Genomic DNA, 23,566 nt, shown 5'->3' with positions numbered 1-23,566 from the left:
CTCAACCTGTGGCTGTAAACTCAGCTATTTCTGAAACTGGATCATCATTTCTGTTGTGCCTACTACAGAGTGTTATCTAGTATTAACCAGTTGTTTTTGCGTGCTTTGGTATTAATGTTTTCTTGTCAAACAAGACATTTTGAAGAACATTTGTTTATTGTTGTCTGCAACTTTCTCCTGAATAGATTGATTACATGCCAAGAAGAACAGAGTTGCAAGCATGACAAGAACTCAAAGCACCAAAAGATGTGCCACAAGCAGCAAAGAGCATAACCATTTTCTACTCAAACATCATTCAGTCACTTGGTAAGTAAGGGACTATTGCATTCCTACAATGCACCTATAATCTGATACCAAAGGTTTAACTATAAAGCACCTTGTAATATTGTCTGTGTGCCAGTACGGCTTATTGTGCACCCACATTAAATTTATATTTAACAACATTCTGGGTTCCCTTTGATACAGTATCTAGAAGCAAAATATCCAAAGGCAAACAATATATCAATATATTTAGGACATTGAGACATTTTGTACCTTAAGCTACTAAAAATGCCTTACCCTTTAAACAAAACAGGGATTGTTTGTCCTTATATTGCAATATATTTACGCTGGACAACTAAGTTATCCCATATCTGGCCAGTCCTACACTCAACTTGAATCTGATTCATTAAGATATAAATTGCTTCATTATACATTTTACCTGCAACTTACTTGCTGCTTGCAAAGTAAAACTCCCAAACTTGGTTGCCCTTTTATTAGACACCAGTGGGATCACCTGACTATAGCTGGGTAGGGTGGGAACAACAACATGGAGCTGGTCACTGCTCCTGAATAAACTATAAGAAACCAGGGAAAAATGAGGCCCTCTAACAATGTAGGGCATGTGTGTAGTGGTATACTGAGCGAAAAATGCATGTGATTTCAATTTTTATTGGTAGCCCTAAAGCAGAAACAAGGTGCCACCAAAAAAATATCCATAGACTCTAATGTAGTTTACTACAAAATGATGAGTGTCAAAAATAATGTATCGCACAACAAAATGTTCTCAATGAATTACAAAAAAAATTCTAAATTTTTTCGTTAGTTTTGCCAATTTGTTGGTGAAACGGCCCAGATTTGCTCATCACTATGTCTTAATCAGTTTTACTTTTGAAAATGTAGAATTATCAAGGGACATTATTAAAAATAATATGCATCTTGTGTTGACAACCTTACATGTCTTAAAATCTGTCACGCCATGAATATCCTGTAAATAGAGCTTAGTGATGTCATCAGTTAAAATTGGTGCTCAGTCGTTCTGTCACACGACTCACTGAAACCTGTACATTATTATAACTAATGTACCCCCTGTTGTAAAATATGAGCATATTAGGCCTTAGGTGATCATTTCTGACCTTCATTCTTCTATTATTTATTAGGAAAATAGCAAAAGAGGAGTACATTTTATTCTTGATTATTATCCAGTAAAAATCATTTACATTTTTGGGGGCACTGGCACACATAAAAATATCAGGCATTATGTCACATGGTGATTAGTAAATCCAAGGACAGGGAGTAAAACTTTTGACATTTCATTGTATTTATTAAAATGGCAATAACTTGCAATTATAGATGCACATGTGTGTCGATAAGAAATGCAGATTATTCTGAGCATGTGATTACACTGTCAATTGCAAGTGATTGCTGTTCAGATGAGGGGGAGCAATGACAAACATTGGGGTATATTTATCAAAGAGTGAAGTTAATAGTGAAGTTCCACCACTACAGTGAAATTCCGTCACTCTCCATTCATTTCTATGAGACTTTTAAAGGCGTATTTATCAAAGGGTGAACTTTCACTTTCACCCATTGATAAATATGCCTTTCAAAATCCCATAGAAATTAATTGAGAGCTGCGGCATTTCACTCTAGTGGCGGAACTTCACTCTTTGATAAATTTACCCCATTCAGTCCATCCCTCAGAAAGCTATTAATTTTTAGTGTGCCAATACCTTAAAATTGACCATAAATCATATTGCATTAGTGATTAGACACTATAGTAAAAATGAATTAAAAATAATGCTAATTCTATTTCTCCATAGATTCTTTTTCATTAAGTTTCCTTTTGAATGTTTGGTATTGTTAGGAATACAACTAGGGCCATATGCATAAAGTGTGTATTTCACAGCATTCCTTCTGGTTAATTTGGCTCCTATTTCAGGACTTGCGTCAACATAGATCACATATAAAATCATATTTATGCAGAAATATTGTAAATTGAAAAAACAATTCACAAAATGTCAAGCACCACCATAAATTATACTTAAAGACACAAAGTAATTGTAGTATGACAGTAAATAGCTTTTGCTATGAGAAGAAACCGGATGTGTGTAAGATACTTTAACGTGTACTCTCTTGCAATGTCTAGGTACGTGATGTTCGTTGTACTGGTGACACTTTTTGCTGGAAATGCCCATGCTGTAAGTATATGCACACTTTCTAGATTATTTTAAGGCAGAATAGCTCCAAAACTAATAATAGAAAGGAAAAGTACAGCATAGCTTTATTCAGTTGAGACAAGCAAAATGTAAGTCTTAAATGGTATTATTTTTAAGATATGTTGTTCAATCATTAGAATGAATCCACCCTTCCAATTTAATTTACAACTACATATGTTTAAGGCAAATCCACTTAAGACTTAATACTGTCTGGACACAATTCTCAAAATGTTTCAAGTGCAGTATAACATTATGTAGTATATATAACTTAAAGTAACATGTATGCAGATGTGAATACATAAGGAAAATATGAATATGAAATATGGAAATATTCTGCACTAAGTTTGCTAATTTCACTCATCCTCGCACCTGTCCTTTAAGAGAAGGGTTTCTTTTGGTAACATAAGCATATTTCCTACAATGACTTTCCTAGAACAGATACATATAGATAAGGGTACATTGATGCAAGGAAGAAATTAAATATTGAAATGTAATGCAATAGGCATATTATTCCCACTAGCTGTTGACATTTTTCCATCCATTCCAGTGTAGTTACTAACCTATTATGGCTCTAGTAATAAGAAATTGGGAAATCCATGAATATAATAATTAAAAACCAGACAAGCTTAATTATAAGTATCCCTAACCTAGTAGACATTTCAAGCAACATATTTTTCCCAAACAGATTTTAATATCTTTTAATAACTTTTTCCCTGATGTGAGATGATTATATGTTACACCCTTGGCTAGTGGGTGTCTAGAGGATTGCCTGGAAAACACAGGGTAAAACATATGGGCCAGATGGTTCTTGTGTGGGAAATATCTGCAAAAGCCTGTTGTTCCTTCAACTAAAATATACTTCCAAAAGTAAATTGACACACAAAGTTATTTGAGTGCATCAAAATGTCATCAACAGGGTTGTAGAGTTAAAAGAGTCATATCAACTGACTAATATTTCTATCCTTATATAATGTGACTAACTTTACGCTGATTTCTTGCCCTGCAGAGCTTACAGTCTAAGTTTGTTGTTGAGGATAAAAGTTATTTGTCCAAATTCTCAAGGAAGTGACACAGGGATGGAACCCTCTGAACCATCTCAGTATATCAATATCTCTAAAGTATATATGTGTATATATATATATATATATATATATATATATATATATATATATATAAAGCTGGGTGCTAAGAACCAAAAAGTATATTACAAACAATAAAGGTGATCTGTGTTTGAAAACATAAAAATTCACTGGGGGTCATTTCTCAAACTGGGCAAATTTGCCCATGGGCAGTAACCCATGGCAACCAATAAAATAACTGCAGTCATTGTTCTACTTGCAGCTGACTTTAAAAAGATAATCACTCATTCGGTGCAATGGGTAACTGACCATGGGCAAATTTGCACAGTGTTGATAAATGAGCCCCACTGACTTTTCGGCTCTTGCTTTGGGCCTCTAAAACCGTGAAAAAGAAAAACTGTGAGGAAGCAGACCTCATGGGCCCGAGCAACAGGGGGGCCCACACCACAGTGTCTGCTTCCTCTATAGCACTTTAAGGAATACAAATATTGGAGCAATATTTTTTTTATCGATGTTTAGATTTTTTAATTACTTGATTACTTGATTATGATAATTCCCAGAACCTCTTCAAAATGTATGAGATAGTTTAAGCCTAAGCTAGGTATTATATAATGTATATTTCTCACCAGCCAGACCAAATGACAACACTTGCTGAAGCCCAAGTAAAAAGGGCTCTAGCTGACTTAAAATGGGAAGAATCTCTCTAACTGTATGTTCCATTTCTCAACAACTATTATTAACCTCTTTGGAATGTTGCTGTATTATCTTCAGTTAATTTTGTAACAGAATTTATCATATATTTTTTTAAAGGGGACCTGTCACATATAAAAATTATTTCAAATCCTATTTTATCACATTAGTCAAGCAAAATGAACTTCAATTACACTGTTTCCTTCAGTCTGGGAATTCATAATTATAACAAGCAGACCGGAGCCATTTTGTGGACACTGTTATTAAGAAAAGCCTTGCATCATCTCAGAATTTTGTGTGTGCACCAGAATGGGGGACCTGATGTCTATCCCCATGCACTGGTTACACAATTAAATGTTAGAGAGAATGAATGAATGTGGGGAGAGCAGTGACATCTAGGAAGTACTGAATGGAGGGTGAAAGTAACTGACTGCCCCGCCTCTATGCCTAAGTCATAGAGGAGGGGCAGACAATATTTGATTGTCAGCTGCAAATTTTAAATGAGTTTACAACAGCTATGAATGGTTTAATAAAAAATAGAGTTTGGATTTAATCTCTAATTTGAAAAGGACTTTTATTATACATCTTTTTATGTCTGGGTGACAGGTCCACTTTAAATTGTTCTTTGGACCCATTATGTTAACAGTATGGTTTTTGTCCTTGTTAATTATTTATGTTGCATAACCATTTAGTAAAGTTCCTGTGGGTAATAATAAATGCCTGCATATTATTAATTTGCATACACTGTAAAATGAACTTGAAAAAGAACAAAATTAGTAAGGATTCACAAATATCATATTATTTTCCAGAATAATAGTTCATCAGCTGTTTCTTGAAATCTGTTGATGTATGAAAGTTTAAGAACGCTGGTCCACTTATTATAGTGTATGTGAAAATGCAGCAAACGTTAATTGCAGATACTAGTGTGCTTGCAGTCATTGGGGATCTTTGAAACCTTAACTTTATTAACCCAGTGCCTGAGAAGAAAACTATGTGAATGGCTAATCAAAACCTGTAACATTGCCTAGGGGAGCATGAGCTTGAAGAGCTAATGGAAAAGTAGCATGTGATTAAGTTGGTTTTGCAGCGCTTTGACTTTTACATGTTCGCATTTCAACTTACTATTGTAGCCCCATTCCACGTTCTTACTGTCGATTAAGGGAATGAAGTAAAATAGGACTGAATTTGTATTGTCCCTTAAAGTGATATTCTGACAAATAATGTTTAACACTTTAAGTTAAGTCCTTCTAACTCTCACTGAGAAAATACAGGCATTCACGTATTCCAACCCTCGCTCTGTCACATGACTTTACTCACACAGTAATGGGCACCAGTTGTTCTTTGTTCTTAAAGGGCACCTGCCACCCTAAAATTGTTTCCTCCACTTCCGCTACCATAGCCGCAGGCTAATGGAGTCTGCACTCTGGTTGGGAGAAACTATACATATATTTATTTATTTTCTTTTAAAGTCCACCTTGGGCCCTGGCTTCCCATACTGGCATTGGAATTATTTTTGTGGCCGTACTTCCAATAAAAGGTCAGCATTAATTGGATGAGAATAACTTATGTTATGCCTTATCTTATGGAATCTCAAATAAAATCGGTAATTGAATTAGAAGAAAAGTTTTTTCTTCTAATTAAATTTGTCTGTAGTCCTTTTAAATTAGCCACTCAGAAAATGTTGATAAAGCACAAATGTAAACAAACAAATGGTAGAACAAAATAATCCTGTCAATTGCTTACTAGGGTCATAGTTTTCATGGGGTTGAAAATAAAGTGATATGGTAGTAATAAATCCAACAGAGATATGCTTCATTATAGTAAAGGTCACACGGCTCTCAAAATTTTAGTAGTGAACAGGGCTTCTTTTTGTGAGAAAGCAGCTATGAGATAGAAATACCAGGAAAATATATGAATGTGGGCTTTACTTTATGACAAAGTTTTGAAAAAACCTCATAAGTAACTTTCCCAGTGACATGCATTTTCATGGGTTTCGTATTCTAAGGGTGCTGTTTGGTGACACTGGTTTAGACAAAGTAGCTGAAGTGTGCACAGTCAAGTGGCATCATTTATTAAAATATCAAAGTGTCTTTGCCATATTTTATTGCACAGGTAATTTTGCAGTTGCTTTTGATATGCTAAAGAATCACTGAAAGATTAAGACCTTATTATGGGCATAATAATTGGACAATTAGAACTAACTCATAAGAGAACTAAACCCCCTTGCTAATAAAACCCCCTACCCCCTACCCTCCATAGTCCCCCCTCCCTGCTCCCCCTGCACATGTGTTAACACAAGTAAATGCCCCTAAGCCTGTAATTACCCCTTGTTGCAGAGTCAGCGCAGCAGATCTCACGGAGCATCGATCATTTTCGGGTCTTCTTCCAGCGCTTCGGTATTTTTTGTCACATTTGGAGCATGTACAGTTGTAACGAACCGGGAAAATGCTCCATCTGCGCATGCACTGATACAGCGCTTACTTACTGAAGATTACCGAAGTGCTGAAGATGGCCCTAGTGACCCCCATTTGAAAGCTGGAAAGAGTCAGAAGACAAAGGAAAATAATTTAAAAAACTATAAGAAATAAATAATGTAGACCCGTTGAAAAGATGTTTAGAATTTGTCATTCTATAATATACTAAAAGTTTAAGTTTAACCCCTTTAAGTGTGGCACACCTGTGTGACTGTCACTTGAATATGTGTTCATTTACTGGTATAAAGTTGTGTCATAACATATTTTTGGTGACAACTAACACATTCCCTAAATTGCCATTATCTTTAAGTATGTAGAAAGTAGCTTTTTTAAAAACTTTCTCGGACTAGAGAATAATGAAGATACAAGTATAACACTCTTACACATTAGCAGGGGTGATCCTGACCCCTCTGCCTCCTGAGGACTCTTTCCTGCTGCTGCCCCCCCCTTTCACATGCTCACATTTTCAGGGGGGGTCCAGGGGAGTCACAATTGGGGGTCCATGTGGGCTCCGCATTGCAAGTGCTGAGAGTACAGTTGCACTAGAAGAGCCACATTTCTGGTTTGAAAAACTGAAATTCACCAGGAGCAGGATTTTGCTGCCCCTGCTAACTTTGGGGGTGCAATTGCCTGAGACGAGTTTCTAAACTCACCCCATTGGCGCAGCACCCCTGCACATTAGAAGGAAATGCAAAGAGTAGTGAAATGAACATGTACTTTTACTTGTCAATAATGTGTTTATCATTAAATCGCTGTACATAAATTGTAGTTTATGTAACGAATATGGAATCTATAACATTTAGGGTAAATGATAAAACACATGGAGATAAATCCTGTTAAAGTTTTAAAAAAATACAAGTAAAATCTTAACATATTAAATATTAACAATGCCTTTCTATCGTTTTCCATTGTTTTGAATACTGTTATGGTATCTGCTTTGTTGAAAATCGCCAGTGTACGTCACAATGTTGTTGGTTTGTTTAATTTACAGACAAAAAGGAAAACATTGATATCAGTGAACAGGAGATGGGTTATACAAGGAAAACTTGAATGCAGTAGTAAAGATAGGCAATGCAATACATAATATTTTAAGAGAGAACCAAAAATGTAAGATTTCTATCCTTTCATAATATCTTCTGTGGAATGTAAAAAAATAATTATTAGGATGTCTTTTTTCAAAAAACGTAAACCATTTATATACATGAATAATCTTTAACCTTACAAATAGCTAACTTCTGCTTAACATTACTTGAACAGAATTTGGCTTAAATGAAATGCAGACTGGGAGCTTACTAAATTGATAAAAGCATGAGAATCCGGAAACCGTTCAGAGTGAGTTATAGATGTTTTGTTTCCGTGACACAATGTGAGAACATAAGCAGACTAAGTAGTATTAACCATTTTGAGAAGAGTCTGATCAAATACAGCAGGAGGCTGATGTTGTAATTCAATGAGATCAGTCAGTGAGTCTTTTAAAATGATCTCTTCATTCAACTGGGGTTTTCATTTAAATGACTTGCTTACTGCTAACGTTCCAGCAAATTAAATATTCCCACTGGAATGGGATAACACCAGGATAATTCATTTTGTACATGCATTACAACCTTTCAATGATGAGCAAGCATACCTGGCAGGAATGGATAGAACAAATGGTATTTGATTGATTACCTGGGTTTCTGCTCCTCAGTACTATAGAACTCCCAGAGATGTCCCATGGACATATACAATTAGGACCTATAGTAATATGCATGGTGACCCTGTCTGAACCTATTAAATAAAGAAAATGCTAGAGTGCAATGTCTTATCACCAATAATCTTCATTATCATTATGGATACATTATAGACTGTCTTAACAAACCAATAGAAAGGAGAGTCTCACTGTCGGTCATGATATTTGATATATGAATGATATTCATTGATGGCACATTATTAGTCCTATGAAATCTCAGTAGTGATGGTTGGGTCGAATTTTACTTAGACTGCACCCAACACTAGCCTGCCCATACCCACCTCCTCCCCTCTATTTATAGGCCTGTGCTGCCCCAGCGATGACATTACATAAGGGCCGTGGTGAGGTTGCAAGTACAAACTATTTGCCTTGCTGATGAGTATCAGATGGGTCCAAAATCAGTTTCTTTATTTCATTTAGTAAGTGCAAAAATCCCAAATGGTATTTAAAGCAGAACACTATGCTGAGATTTTAGCATCCTGTTTTGACAGCTGTCTCACAGAAACAAGCACAATCACAATTTCAACTGAAAACAGTGCTGTCTTGTTTGAAATCTCATTATGAAAAGTTGATCAAATATTCACATTAGAGAGACCTACTGTACCAAGCTATAGATTCTTCCTGTAGAGACAGTTTAAGGGGCAGATTTACTAAGATTCAAATGGTAAATTCAAATTTCGAGTTTTTTGGTCGAAACTCACAATTTTAAGTTTAAAAGCACCAATTTGAATTCGCAATCCAATCCTACCCTGAAAGTAACTTAAAGGCATACTGTCATGGGAAAAAAATATTTTTTCAAAATGAATCAGTTAATAGTGCTGCTCCAGCAGAATTCTGCACTGAAATCCATTTCTCAAAAGAGCAAACAGATTTTTTTATATTCAATTTTGAAATCTGACATGGGGCTAGACATTTTGTCAATTTCCCAGGTGCCCACAGTCATGTGACTTGTGTTTTGATAAACTTCAGTCACTCTTTACTGCTGTACTGCAAATTAGAGTTATATCACCCCCTCCCTTTCCCCCCCAGCAGCCAAACAAAAGAACAATGGGAAGGTAACTAGATAACAGCTTCCTAACACAAGATAACAGCTGCCTGGTAGATCTAAGAACAACACTCAATAGTAAAAACCCATGTCCCACTGAGACACATTCAGTTACATTGAGAAGGAAAAGAAGCAGCCTGTCAGAAAGCATTTCTCTTCTAAAGTGCAGGCACAAGTCACATGACCAGGGGCAGCTGGGAAATTGACAAAATGTCTAGCCCCATGTCAGATTTCAAAATTGAATATTAAAAAATCTGTTTGCTCTTTTGAGAAATGGATTCAGTGCAGAATTCTGCTGGAGTAGCACTATTAACTGATGTGTTTTGAAAAAAACATGTTTTCTGATGACAGGATCCCTTTAAATTCGATGGGTCGCCACCTAAAACCTTCAGAGTTCACGTAGAAGTCAATGGCAGAGGTCTGCTGACCTATTTGAAGAAGTTAATAGTCTTTCTGACAATCAAGTTTTTTTTGGAGAAAAACTCGATTCGAGTTGCATTCAAATTAGATTCAATTCAAGTTTTCGGGTTGCTAACATTCGTTCGAATTTTAGACATTTGAGTTTTTTCTTAATAAGATACCATTTGAGTTTCGAGGTCATTCAAGTTCATTTGAGGTAAAGATAACTCTAACATTCGACTTTTGATAAATCAGCCCTACCTCAAGTGTATTACTGTTTTGTAAATGGAAACATTTTTAGTACTTTATACTGATGTACAGTAATGGCTGGCATGTCTTAGTCATTATTTAATGATTCCTTTGTACTTTATTTCCAGATGAGATGCTTTTAATGGGTCTGTATCCTGTGGGTATGTTACCTTCAGGAAGACAAGGAACGTGGCAATGATTCAAAGCTTTCATCAAATTATTAAAATACAGTATAAATGGTCTAGTGTTAATTCAGCAAGAACAAGGAGATATTTAGTACAGTCTGTAACAAACAATAGACAGGGTGTGTTTGTACTTTTGTATGAAGATGAAAATATATTTATTTTACAGTTAATAGCTTTCAATCAGCTATTGTCTGTAAAACAGTAAAGTATTACTAGGACATATTAGATGTACACCACATAACTTCTCTGCATATTGCTTATACAGTAAGTTAGCACTGCTGTGATACTTCATTTTGTTAAACATACAACACAGCAAAAATCAACATGACATGGTCATTAATATAGTGGATAATGTACACCCTACCGTAATTTATAAAGATATTACAAGTCACTGAGAAATTATGTGACCATATACATTTTGGTAGGGGGTTCATTATTCATTATAATCTACAGGGTTTCTATGTGTTTCATTCCTCTGTGCTTTTGAATATGCAGTGTATGTCTGCCTGTAGAACTTCTGCACGTGTGTTGTAGCTGCATTTTTGTCCTTGTGACTTCTGTGGCATCCTGACCATATATACTATATTGCTGAGGGTGGAAAGTGCACATGCACGGGAGCAACACCAGAGAAGAACGGAGAGTAGGAGGGGCAGAGGGTTGAAGCGGCAGTGTGAGCAATACAGACAGGCAATTGATGTTGAATGTGTGAATAGGAGAGGCAGAGGGCACAAGACTAGAGAGGGACCTGGGCTGGCGGGACAGAGTGAGCGAGACACATTGTAAGCCACTAGATTGATAGATGAAGGTTGGTGAAACAAAACCAGAGAGTGATGGAGGGTGGGATGGACAGAGGGAGCGTGGAAGAGGGAGAGACACAGGAGCAAGACCTGGGGTGGAAATGGGGGGATGGATGAGAGACTCTGAGGGGCACATTTACTAAGCTCGAGTGAAGGATTCCACCATTCGATAGTTGAAGTACTGTCTCTTTAAAAAAAACTTTGACTACCTACTTCGGCACTTTAAACCTACCGAGCACGAATGTTAGCCTATGGGGACCTTCCCCATAAGCTTTCTAAGATTTTTTTGATCGAAGGAAAATTGAATCGTTCGATTTGAAGGATTTAATCATTTGGTCGAATCATTTTTCCTTCGATCGTTCTATCGAAGTATTTGCGGTAGAGGAAGTGTGACCTGAGATGGAGGGGGGGGGAGCAGAAGAAGGAGGGCAAGTCTGAGGGAGCATCAGCAGAGGGTGCAAGACCTGAGAGGAGCTAGGAGGGAAGGAAAGACAGAGAAGAAGGAGGAGCAAGTGTGTGCACCGTTTGATATAAGGAAGCAGGGGAAGTCAGATGTGAGGTGGAGAGCCTGGAGGAGAAGATTCAAGGAGAGCACGGCAGTAACAACTGCTGTCGTTTTAAGATATAAACGTTGTGTTCTGACGTAGAAATACACCGTTTATAATGATATACCTGTAAATTACAGTCTGCCCCATAGGGAATTTGCTGATCTGTAGATTATAGATTAATAAATCTTTGTTTCTTTATAATAGGTAAGGAAAATAGGTAAACATATAAGGGGGTCATTTACCAAGACCTGGAACAAGTATGCATCTAGGAGTTCTGCACTGGGTCTGGTTGCGCTCTGCACCTTATATAGTATAGTATAAAGCTAATGGGCGCAGGCAGCCCTGTTCTTACCAACTGCCAATGGCCTGCATTGTGGCCTGCATTCATCACTATTCCCTGAAGTTAAAAAAACCCTAGCCCCCTACCCTACATAGACCCTCCTCCCCCCCAGCCTAAGTGTTACCCCGGGCAAATATCCCTAATGTTTTACTTACCCCTCGGTGCAGATCCAGGCATCAGCGTTCACAGGCGCCACCTTCAGCTGCTTTGGTAATCTTCAGAATGAAACCGGCGATTCTGCAATTTTTGTTTCTGTGCATGTGCAGTTGTCACGAAACAGAAAATTGCTCCAACTGCCCATGCGCCACCACGTCAGTCTCATTCTGTAGATTTCTGAAGAGAAGAAAATGGCCCCTGTGAACTCCAATGCCTGAATCTGCACAGAGGGGTAAGTAAAACGTTAGGGGCATTTGCCCGTGGAAACACTTAGGCTGAGGAGAGGAGTGAGGGGCGTCTATGTATGTTTTGTTCTGGTTATGATATTTTCTGTAAAGGCAATGTAAAATGTTTATAGCCATACGTTTACAGACCCTATAACACTATACCCAGTTTCGAAAGGGCTGTTAATGTTTGCTAAGATAGGCATGTTAGGTCTGGGTATCCAATGGACTATAACATGCTAAGAGGGAGATGTTGCAACTGCAGCAATGTCTTTAAACTTGTTTTGAAAACATATGATCATTTGTTAAGTGTTGCTCCCTGTGTCAAAAATAATGCAGGTTCAGACTGGGTGCTGGTCTCATTTCTTGTGGGTCACGTTGGGTCTGAAAGGGCATTTTACTAAACATCTGTCAAATCAGCTATTAGCTTGCTTTACAGTGCTTTATTTTAAGCTGGTTTTAAATGTTAGTTAGTACATTTCTTCCTGAAAGTTAATTTAATTAGTTACAGTAGATGAACTACCAAAATTCAGCAATCTTTTGGATTCCTGGGAAAACGTATGTTAGAGTTTCTTCTTTCAATGTCTTACAGTATTTATATACAGTCACACAGCTAGGCGCCTGGTTCATATTTCTAAGGTTTCCTGTTGCCACCAATTTTAAAGCCGTTCTAAAAGTAAAAGAAAAGAAAAACAAACTTCCATGTTTCAGTGTTTATTTAATGTTTTTGAGACTGAATGTGAAATAGCCAGCTTCGAATTTTTATTTATTGCACTTATTTATTCAAGCAGATTTCAGAGGGAGATCTATACCGTCACTTCTTAAACTGCTTACAAATGTATTTATTACCATAAGCAGCTGAAACAAATGCGTGAAAACTGAGAAGAGTTTGGCAAATATACATCTGAGCAGATGGGTCATATGTTTAAAAACCATTTGGTTCCCAGCACTGCAGTTATCAGCCCAATTAAATACTCAGACATAAGAGCAGATGTATTTTATGCTACAGAAAATGAAGAAAGAAATGCATATGATGGGGCTGTCTCTATATCTGAAGGGGTTGGGTGGCCGCTTTTCTGATCCATGGCTTGTTCCATTATTTTGTGTGTGTTTTTTTCAAAAAAATCGACGCCCAAATTAATTAATAATGAAACAAATAATGGTCAGACAAGAACTTAAGCCCATTTAGTCACAAGGGTACTTTGGTTGTTGGCCATTCTCCGACTTTTGACTTTGTATTAGAGAGCCACATAACTCAGACTCATTACAATTGGGTCATTCACTATCAAAGTGAGTTATTTATCATCAATCTCATTTCATACAAGGATGTGCTGTTTAAAAATACTGTAACATTGACTGATTTTTCTCCACTGGAAGAAAACTTAATTTTCCCATGTCTTAAATAACTTTTCGCATACTTTTGATGTTTTGTGAAGCTTCATTCCAGTCCATGTGAAACAAGAGAAGTTTTGAGAAAAATAAAGAACTTCTGTTGGATGTAGACAGAATGGACTACAGCTGAGATAATGCAGAGCAATTTCTTTCCTTCCATGTCAGAAAAATTGCTTCTTGCTCCAAAACTGCAGACTCTGGTGCAAAAGTAGATGTATATGGATGAGAAAATCCCAGAATGAATAAGGTTTACACTTTTGGTTATTTTAGATAAATGTCTTTATGTAAGAAGACAGAGATTTCCATCATTGAGTAGTGTTGGGGTCCCAATAATAATATATATACATTAGTGATGGCCGCATCTGTCCTGTTTCACCGGAAAATTTGCAAAACGGTGAAAAATTCATGAAACTCATTGAAGTTAATAGGCGTCATAATTATTTTGATTGCGACAATTTTGATGCGGACAACAATTTTTATACGCACGACTATTTTGTCCAAATACATTAAAGTCAACGGGCATCAAAATAATTTTGTAATGCGTGCGCAAATTTTGCCGAATTTTTGTCGCAGTTTTGTGAAAACATTCGCAGGTGGCGAAACACTGAAATTCGCTGCAAATCTATGCCTCGCAAATATATTCGCCCATCACTAATATACATTACAACTGTCCATTATTATGATATATTGTAATAACATTAATATTGAGAGTGTTAACTATTTGGCATGTTGACAGTATGACAGTAATCAAGTTATATCATTATATCACTGAATTATATCACTGAATTATTTTTTTTCTAGAAATTCTTGGGGGGGTTCCTATAAAATTTGCCACATCATCTGAGATTTGTAACATGTTGCTATTACCAGTTCCAATTACTATGGGGGAAGATCTATCAACCTTCAAATTAGTTTTTTTACAAATTTCAAGCTTCAGTTTTTAATTAGAGTTTTCTCTGAGATCAATTTGAAATTTTTCAGACTTATTAAGTATTAAATGTAGAATGTGATTTAGCTCAAGTTTAGATTGAATTGGGATTTTTTTCATAAATAAGAGTACATTCGTGATTGTGACCCTTTTGAGTTTTTTGAGTTAAAAAAAAACAACAAAATTCTAATTCTGATACATCTGCTCCTATGTCTTTGGGGCTTTATTATAGCTGGGGATTGTACCATGTATTTGCTTGTCAGAATATAGCTCACTGAAGGTTACACAGCCCCATAATTCCATGGGGCCATGGTTAAATGTGAAGGAGACAGATGTATCAGTAGGCGAGCTACGTGCACATAAAGAATCCAACAAAAGTAATCATTGTTGCAAATTATGTATGCCTCTTGGTTAAAATGCCAGTGTGTCGACTTCATACAAAACTAATGCAAGTGTTGCAGTTTGTATTACCCTTAACACTACAAAAATTGGTTCATAGTGTTAAGGGTGAATTTGTATTAAATGCAAACATTTTTTTATAAATTTTATACTATATTTAGGGGCAGATTTATCAAGGGTTGAATAGTAAATTAGAATTTGAATCTTCTAGTTTCAAAATTCACACATTCAAATTTTAGTCTCCCTATTTGAATGCAAATTAAAATGTGAGATTTATCACACCACGACCATGGAAAGATTCCTAATTAGAATATTCACCACCTAAAACCTGCTGAGTTCATGTATATGTCAATGGCAGAGGTCCGTTGACCCTTTTGGAGACGTTATTAGTCTTCCTGACATTCAAGGTTTTTTTTCAGGAAAAACTCGATTTGTGCGAATTGAATACGAATTTTCAGATCAGAACCATTTGATCAAATATTAGACATTCACATTTTTTCTTAAATAACCTCCCAGTCGAAATTGTGAGTATATTCAAATTTTAAAAAATTCACATGAATTTGATATTTGACCTTTAATGACTGGGCCTTACCGTGATTTTAATGACTGCAGTTTTATAATGTACCCCATTATTTGAGGTTTCTTTGTGTATTGTTAGCAGCTGAACATTATCAGTGATCTACTCTTATGCCAGAAAAAGCTGAAGCCCAGTTTAGCACAGACAATGCAGAATTAATTTTAGCTATTTGGAAAAAGATTAGGAGCTGGAAATCTGCAGGCTCCCTAGAGAGTCTCGCTCAAGCAGTAAAATGCACACACACACATAAATAAATAAATATGTAAGTATAAGGGATCTGCACACTCAGTGTAAATATGCATTTATTTTTGTGCGTGCATCTACAGTGTAACCAGTTAAATACCCACCCCACCAGTGAATTTTGGCACCAGCATGACGTCATAGGTCCATGTATAGTTCTGTGTTAATATGAACTGAAATACAGTCTTCCCAAATCTAATGGGATTCCTCTAATGACATACTTGATACTGTATATGGCTTAAATTAAGCAGTCTGTAGAATTTAGCAATTCAAAGAGATTCACTTCAAACATAACCAGTGGCCAATTTCTGCTTGTCAATACAGTCATTTTGGAAATGTATGATCAGCTTAGTTGCAGTTAAACCCATTTGTTCAGTCCATTGAGAAGAATCTAGCCATGAATGAAAACAAGCAAATTGCACTAGTTACAAAAAAGATCCTAAAGTCTGAATGATCAGATTGGCAAGTATAAATAATAATAATAATTAATAGGCATGTCAGGCTACTGTTCCCTTCCACTTCTGACGTTTGTAAAGAAGTGGTTCATCTTTATGTTACCTTTTCATATATGTTATAGAATTCTAAACAACTTTTCAATTGGTCTTCATTATTTATTTTTGATAGTTTTTTAATTATTTGCTTCTTCTTTGGAATCTTTCCAGCTTTCAAGTGGGGGTCACTGACTCTTAAAAACAAATGCAAGGCTACACATTTATTGTTATTGCTACTTTTTATTACTCATCTTTCTATTCAGGTATAATAGAAAATGAAAACCAATTGCAAATTGTCTCAGAATATCACTCTCTGTCTACATCATATTAAAAGTTAACTCAAAGGTGAACAACCCCTTTAATTGACGATTCTGCCCAGGGATTGCCTATTCAGAACAAATAAGTATGTCCTGGTCCCATCAGACTTTGTTTCCACTGTCCACTAAATACCTGATTTTTCTAGTTATGAGAAAAATATCACTTCCTCTATCAGGATGAATGTTATTTCCATTTCAGTTTTTTAAACAGGTGTTTATCACTGCTGTTTATTTCCAACTTCCCAAAAGGGAACTTTCTCAAAATAAATAATAGACTTGATCAAAACCAAAAGAATTTAAGAGGGGTGTCTGCTGACATGATTCAGATTAGGTCCAGGAAGTTAAATATTTATATGTTTATATCTCTGCTTAGTGATTGTTTGTGCAGTGATAAGAGCATTCCTGGGTTATTCCCCAAACCACAAACTGCTACATCTAAATTACTATGTCCAAATATTCCAGAAAATTCACTACTTGTAATGTACAATTAAATTATGATTCGTGAAAAAAAAATCTGAATTTTAGTAAAGCTCTCCCTTAGGGGGTTATTTACTAAACTCTGAATGCATAAATTACGAAAAATGTGTGGGGGTTTTCAATAAAATCAGTAATCACACATTTTTCTGAATTTATTAAACCCTGAGTATGGAAAAGTCTGAATCTGAAAATCCGGCATCTCCGACCTGTCGAGGTTGCATATAAGTCAATGGGAGAAGTCCCAATGATTTTTTGATGTCCGCTGGGTTTCGTGCAATACCCTGAAGTTTTCAGTGAAAATTCCTCAAAAAATCGTAAAATTCGTGAAAATCGGATGAAAAATCCCCAAATATTTGGAAAATCTGATTTTCCCACAAACCAAATTTTCAGGAAAATGTAATAATAAATAAACATAAAAAACCCGAGCGGAGACCAGCAGCATTACTATTATGCAGCAGAAAAAGATTTTGTATGAATAAAAGATTTTGTATGGTTAGTTTCTGAAAATGATTTGTAAACTGCTTGTAAAAAAAATCGCCCGTATAATTCTTTTTTATTTTGTTTGCCTGTTATCGTTGAGACAAAATCTAAGCAAACGTTGGGTTTCTCCAGATGTTAATGTGCACATTTATTTTCTCACTGTTAATCCTCTTAAATCCTATCTATATTTAACTGGGAAACCAGTAAATCTGCATATATAATTAAGTTGTTGGTAAACAGACTCTATTGCCACTACCTCCCATCTCCTTACGTGGAAACTTCGGGCGACTTTGGAAATCCGAGGCGATTCGTATGCCATCCCGCCGGCAATTCGTATTCTTGCCAGCGGGAAGGCAATTCGGGGGGATTAGTTGCCCGAAGAAGAGAAGACTTGTCACTGGGTGACTATTCTCCCCGTCTGCCACTACCCTTACAAGAAGCCAGCAGTGGTACTGACCAAGCAGCCAGTAGGCAGGGTTTTGATATACAGGTTCTACATGGCAGGGGTCACTTTCTTTCTCTGGCACTTAGGGGCCGAGTCACTAACTTCGAGTGAAGGATTCGAAGTAAAAAAACTTCGAATTTCGAAGTGTTTTCTGGGCTACTTCGACCATCGAATGGGCTACTTCGACCTTCGACTTCGAATCGAAGGAGTCGAACTAAAAATCGTTCGACTATTCGACCATTCGATAGTTGAAGTACTGTCTCTTTAAGAAAAAACTTCGAACCCCCTAGTTCGCCATCTAAAAGCTACCGAACTCAATGTTAGCCTATGGGGAAGGTCCCCATAGGCTTTCCTAAGTTTTTTTGATCGAAGGATATTCCTTTGATCGTTGGATTAAAATCCTTCGAATCGTTCGATTCAAAGGATTTTATCGTTCGATCGAAGGAATAATCCTTCGATCGTTCGATCGCACTATTTGCGCTAAAATCCTTCGACTTCGGATTTTAATTCCCAGTCGAATATCGAGGGTTAATTAACCCTCGATATTTGACCCTTGGTGAATCGGCCCCTTAATCTCTGTTCATTTACACTGATTTACTTACTTGTTTGTCCTAATTGTGGGTACTTTTGTATTGTCAAATTTTAAATTGCTACTTACCCTAATACCACTATATAAATAAATACACACATACATATATTTACATAGAAATAGCTTCATTTCTGAATGATGTCATTGAAGTAGGAACCAGAAACAGAACACACCGGCACAACATGGGTACTGCTAGCAGGTATAACCTTGCTAGTTTATTGCGGATGCAATTTTTCGGGGCGTGACCCCTTTCTCAAGCAAAGTCATTGAAGTAGGACCATATCAAGTGAGGCATTAGGAGGCCTTTTTATCAAAATCTTAATTTGTGAAATATTCATATTTTATTATAATTCGAATAAACTTGAAATTTTACAGACCCAAATATTTACTTATTTATTTAAAAACGTGATAAAATAAAAAGGGGAAAAACTTGAATGCATCAAATGTAAATTATACTCAAGGGGTCTACAAACTCTCAAAGAAATTCGAAAAATGTCAAAATCTTGAATTGAAAAAAGTAGTTTAAATTTTGCCTAGGACAACTCCCATTGGCTTCTTCATGAACTCACAAGCTTTTAGATGCCAACGTTTTGCACTGAGATTTTTGTGCTTAATAAATACCAAACATTTCAGTTTTTGAAACTATTATTTGAGTTTTAGCACAAAGAAAAATCAAATCATGACAGAAATTAAAATGAAAATGTTGAAAAATCAGCCCCTTAGAATATAGTAAAGAATTGATCATGCTGATGATTGATGCACAAATTAGATATGAACTCAGTCAAATATCAAACAAATAAAGTTTGGGAAGCGGTTAACATAATGCATAGGGCAATTTGATTCAGTGCAAATACAGTACTCTAGATGATCTTTAGCTTTTACAAAGCTATTTATGTACCATAGCAGTCAAAGTTCTCTGCTGTCAATTAAAACACACTTTTGTTGCTTTCCCTTTAAATTCAATGTTTATATGAAGTGAACGTATATTTTAATGAGATTTTTAAATCTAGTTTATATTCATGCTAAAAGTTTATTTTTGATTGATCTTTTTTTTCGTGGAAATTGTTTTTTATTAAAGTATTGTCTTGTGTTTGTTTTAGGGTGACAAGTCATATACAGGGCCCTGTGGAGGAAGAGACTGCAGTCAGGGGTGCCAGTGTCTGCCGGAGAAAGGAAGTCGCGTAAGTGCCATAAACTGGATGTATCTTGTTATCTTCATATTTGCTTATAAGTCAATACACTCACAAACAAATATAAAGTCTTTGGTTTTGACCAGAAGAGCATTTTATGACCGACTCAGAAACAAATGATATAATTATGAAAATGTGTGCAATGATCTCCTTCGCAGAACATATGTTTTTAACTGTTTGTACATTTGAAACCAAAAATCAAATTCACATGTAAGAAAAACAGGCACATTTATTAATTTAGGGTGTTTAACTCATTATTAGCCATGACTTGTGACAAGTGAACATTTCCATAGAATAGCTTATTTTGTTCATATGTATTCATTTCCCAGTTAAAGGAGTGGTTCACCCTTACTTTCACTTTTAGTATGTTACAGAATGTACTTTCCCTAGCATTTTTTCAATTAATTTTCATTATTTGTTTTTTATGTTTTTTTAATTATTTTTTGCCTTCCTCTTCTGCCTCTTTCCAGCATTCAAATGGGGGCAGCCAAAAAGCTATTGCTCTGTCTAGCTGCAATTTTTTTGTTAATTTTTATTAGTTATCTTCATATATATATATATATATAGATGCTCTCTTATTCTCCTATTTTTATTCAGTCTCTCATTCAAACCACTTCCTGGTTGCTATGAAATAAAGCTACAAAATAAAGCCTTAGCAACCAGATAACTGCTGATATACCAAACTGCAGAGCTGCTGAACAAAAAGTGATATAACTGAAAAACTACAACTAATAATAAATAAAAAACAAATGAAAATTTTCTTCAAATATCAATGTCACACTAAAAGTGCCCCTTTAAAGATTTGTTGTGTTTATGGCTGACATCCTGCCAGGCATCAGAAGAACCTGGCACCAAAAGTGACATTCCACTAAGACAGCACTCCATTGAAATTAAGGGGGTTATTTATCAAAGGTCCAAGGGGCAAATTCACTCCATCGATATTCAGGGCCCTGTGGAGGAAGAGACCCTCGATATTCGACTGCCGAATGTAAATCCTTCAACTTCGAATATCGAAGTCGAAGGATTTACCGCAATTAGTTAGATCGAACAAAAAATCGTTTGATCGAACGATTCGAATGATTTTAATCCTTCGATTGAACGATTTTTCTACGACCAAAAAAACATAGGAAAGCCTATGGGGACCTTCCCCATAGGCTAACATTGCACCTCGGTAGGTTTTAGGTGGCGAAGTAGGGGGGTCGAAGTTTTTTTTAAAGAGACAGTACTTCGAAGTAGCCAAAAAAAACATTCGAAATTCGAAGTTTTTTTTATTCTATTCCTTCACTCAAGCAAAGTAAATGTGCCCCTAAATCTTGAATTTTCATGGAAAACACAACTCGAACTTTAATAAATCTGCCCCTAAATGTCTTTATTTTACATCAAGGGCAAAAGCAACATATCAAGCCTTTTTTGGTTATTTATCATGCTTATCAAGCTTGAGAAAGATCCAGGACAGACTTTAAATTCTGCTGTTGCTCTTAATGTAAAAGAAGGGCTTTTTCTTTCAATGGAGTGCTGCATGTCTTCAAGGTAAGCCAACAGCTGGAAGGATGTGGGGGGATGTGCACCCATATATAACTGTTGCAAAAAGGCATGTGTTGCCTATACTTTTGAACTAAAGCCCACAGAGAAAAGTGATAAATGTGTATTCTGAGAAACCATTACTGCCTGACCTCATATTCCAAAGATATAGTCATAAAACTGTTACTCTATGCTGGAGCACTTATTAACGCTACCAAAAAAGGAAAATGGATCAAATGCAACAGATTTATAAAAAATAGAAAAATCTATGTGAAAATTATACATTAGAGGATTTCCTCCTCATCCGCCACCCTAAATTACCACAGTTATGTCAGGGGAAACAGGAGTTACAGATCCTTGAAAAGAGGCCAGCTGTTCTGACTATTTCCTGCCAAGGGGGAACTTCTTTAGTATTGTCACTGGTATTGTACCACATCTGGCAAGGAAATGAATAAGGATGTTGTTTGAGAGACATAGAGCAAATGCAACTTGTTGCTTCTGTTCAACTAAAATAGACCAAAAATACAGACTTGTCTATTTCTTATAGAGATGTCCCTCATATATAACAGGGAAGTCTTTTGGGAATACAGGTACTAATAGGATTACATTTATTATGGTCCCAACCTTTGTAAAGACATTATGAGAAGGGGTTGTTTATTCAAACTGACTTTTTCTTTAAGGATGAAAAACACAACATATATGTAGCTTTTATATATTATTGTGGTTTGGTTCATTTGGTAGTCATGAAAACACTTTTATATTATGCAATATATACAATATAATAATAATTATATTGCATGTTAGTCTACCAGAGGGTTTATCGCCATCTTAAGCAGTTGTGCTTTTAATATCAAAAGTCCTATTTTTCGGGTTGCTATTTTGCAAAACCTTGCCATAAAAACACCTGCTGGTTACCTTTGTTCTTGTTCATGCAGGTCCTCTTGATCTTTTCTGCACACCATTTCTGAAATATACTTTCACATATCGAATACTGAATCACAGCAAGAAATCTGAAATAAAATGGATCATATATACGGTAGATAACATACTGTATATATGAAATCACATTTAGGAACTATATATCATTAATATTATTGTTCCAGATTTTTTTTTTAATGGTTAAATATTGAAATTTTAAGTTTTGGGAAAACGTGAAACATATGTGATTGTGTTTTTTGCTGTGATGTCCTCATATAATTTGAAAACACTTGCGATTGTGGTTTTTGCTGTGATATCCTCATATTGCAGGGAAGAAAAAAACAATATATTGAATTTTAAACTATATCCCCCATATGTAATATGAGGCACTAAGGGGCAGATTTATCAAGGGTCGAAGTGAATTAGAGGGAATTTTCGAAGTAAAAAAATTCGAAATTCAAAGTAATTTTTTGGATACTTTGACCATCGAATGGGATACTATGACTTCGGATTTACTTTGATTCGAAGTAAAAATCGTTTGACTATTCGACCATTCGATAATCGTACTGTCTAAAAAAACTTCAATACTTCACCAACTTCAACCTGCCAAAGTGCTATGTTAGCCTTCCACCTTCCAGAGCATATTTCTAAGTTTTTTGTACTCGAAGGAAAATCGTACGATCGTACGATAAAATTGTTAGAATTGTTCGATTCGAAGTACGATCTGAATACGATCGTACGATGTATAAAATCCTCCAACTTCAAATTTGAATGACGGAGAATTCTATTCGATGGTCGAATTTCAAAGTTTTTTCTACTTCGAAATTCGACCCTTGATAAATCTGCCCCTAAGTCTGCCCAGGAGAAGTAACCAATAGCAACAAATCAGATGTTCGTTTTTTAACAGGTGACTATTAAATACTACCTGCTCAAGTAGTAACTATAATGATGCTTATGCTCAGTATACTAATAAAAGTCACTAAAGCAAGAATAAGAATTCAATAACATACATGTACTAATGAAGCAAATGTTTGCATTTAAGTTTAAGAGGCCCATTTAACAAAGGTGGAATTTCAAATTTATGTGAATTTTTTTTTACTCGACTGAGAGGTTATTTAAGAAAAAATTAGAATGTCTATTATTCAATCGAATAGTTCAGACTTGAAAAATCCAAATCGTATTCTAAATGTATTTGAATCATACAAATCAA

General features: G+C 35.8%; 1 protein-coding gene across 1 annotated transcript in view; it reads left to right on the top strand.

The window, feature by feature from the left end:
- col4a2.L (collagen, type IV, alpha 2 L homeolog) overlaps positions 1–23,566 on the top strand; it is a 118,728-nt gene that overhangs the window by 3,142 nt on the left and 92,020 nt on the right. Inside the window, exons 2-4 of the mRNA XM_018247204.2 lie at positions 186–306; positions 2,408–2,459; positions 19,828–19,908. Of these exons, the coding sequence (XP_018102693.1) occupies positions 221–306; positions 2,408–2,459; positions 19,828–19,908 (219 nt within the window). The 5' untranslated portion in view covers positions 186–220. The remainder of the gene's footprint in view (positions 1–185; positions 307–2,407; positions 2,460–19,827; positions 19,909–23,566) is intronic.

This window comes from Xenopus laevis, chromosome 2L (genome assembly GCF_017654675.1).
Source record: "Xenopus laevis strain J_2021 chromosome 2L, Xenopus_laevis_v10.1, whole genome shotgun sequence".
Taxonomy (NCBI): Eukaryota; Metazoa; Chordata; class Amphibia; order Anura; family Pipidae; genus Xenopus; species Xenopus laevis.
This window is presented reverse-complemented; position numbering and strand designations above follow the sequence as displayed.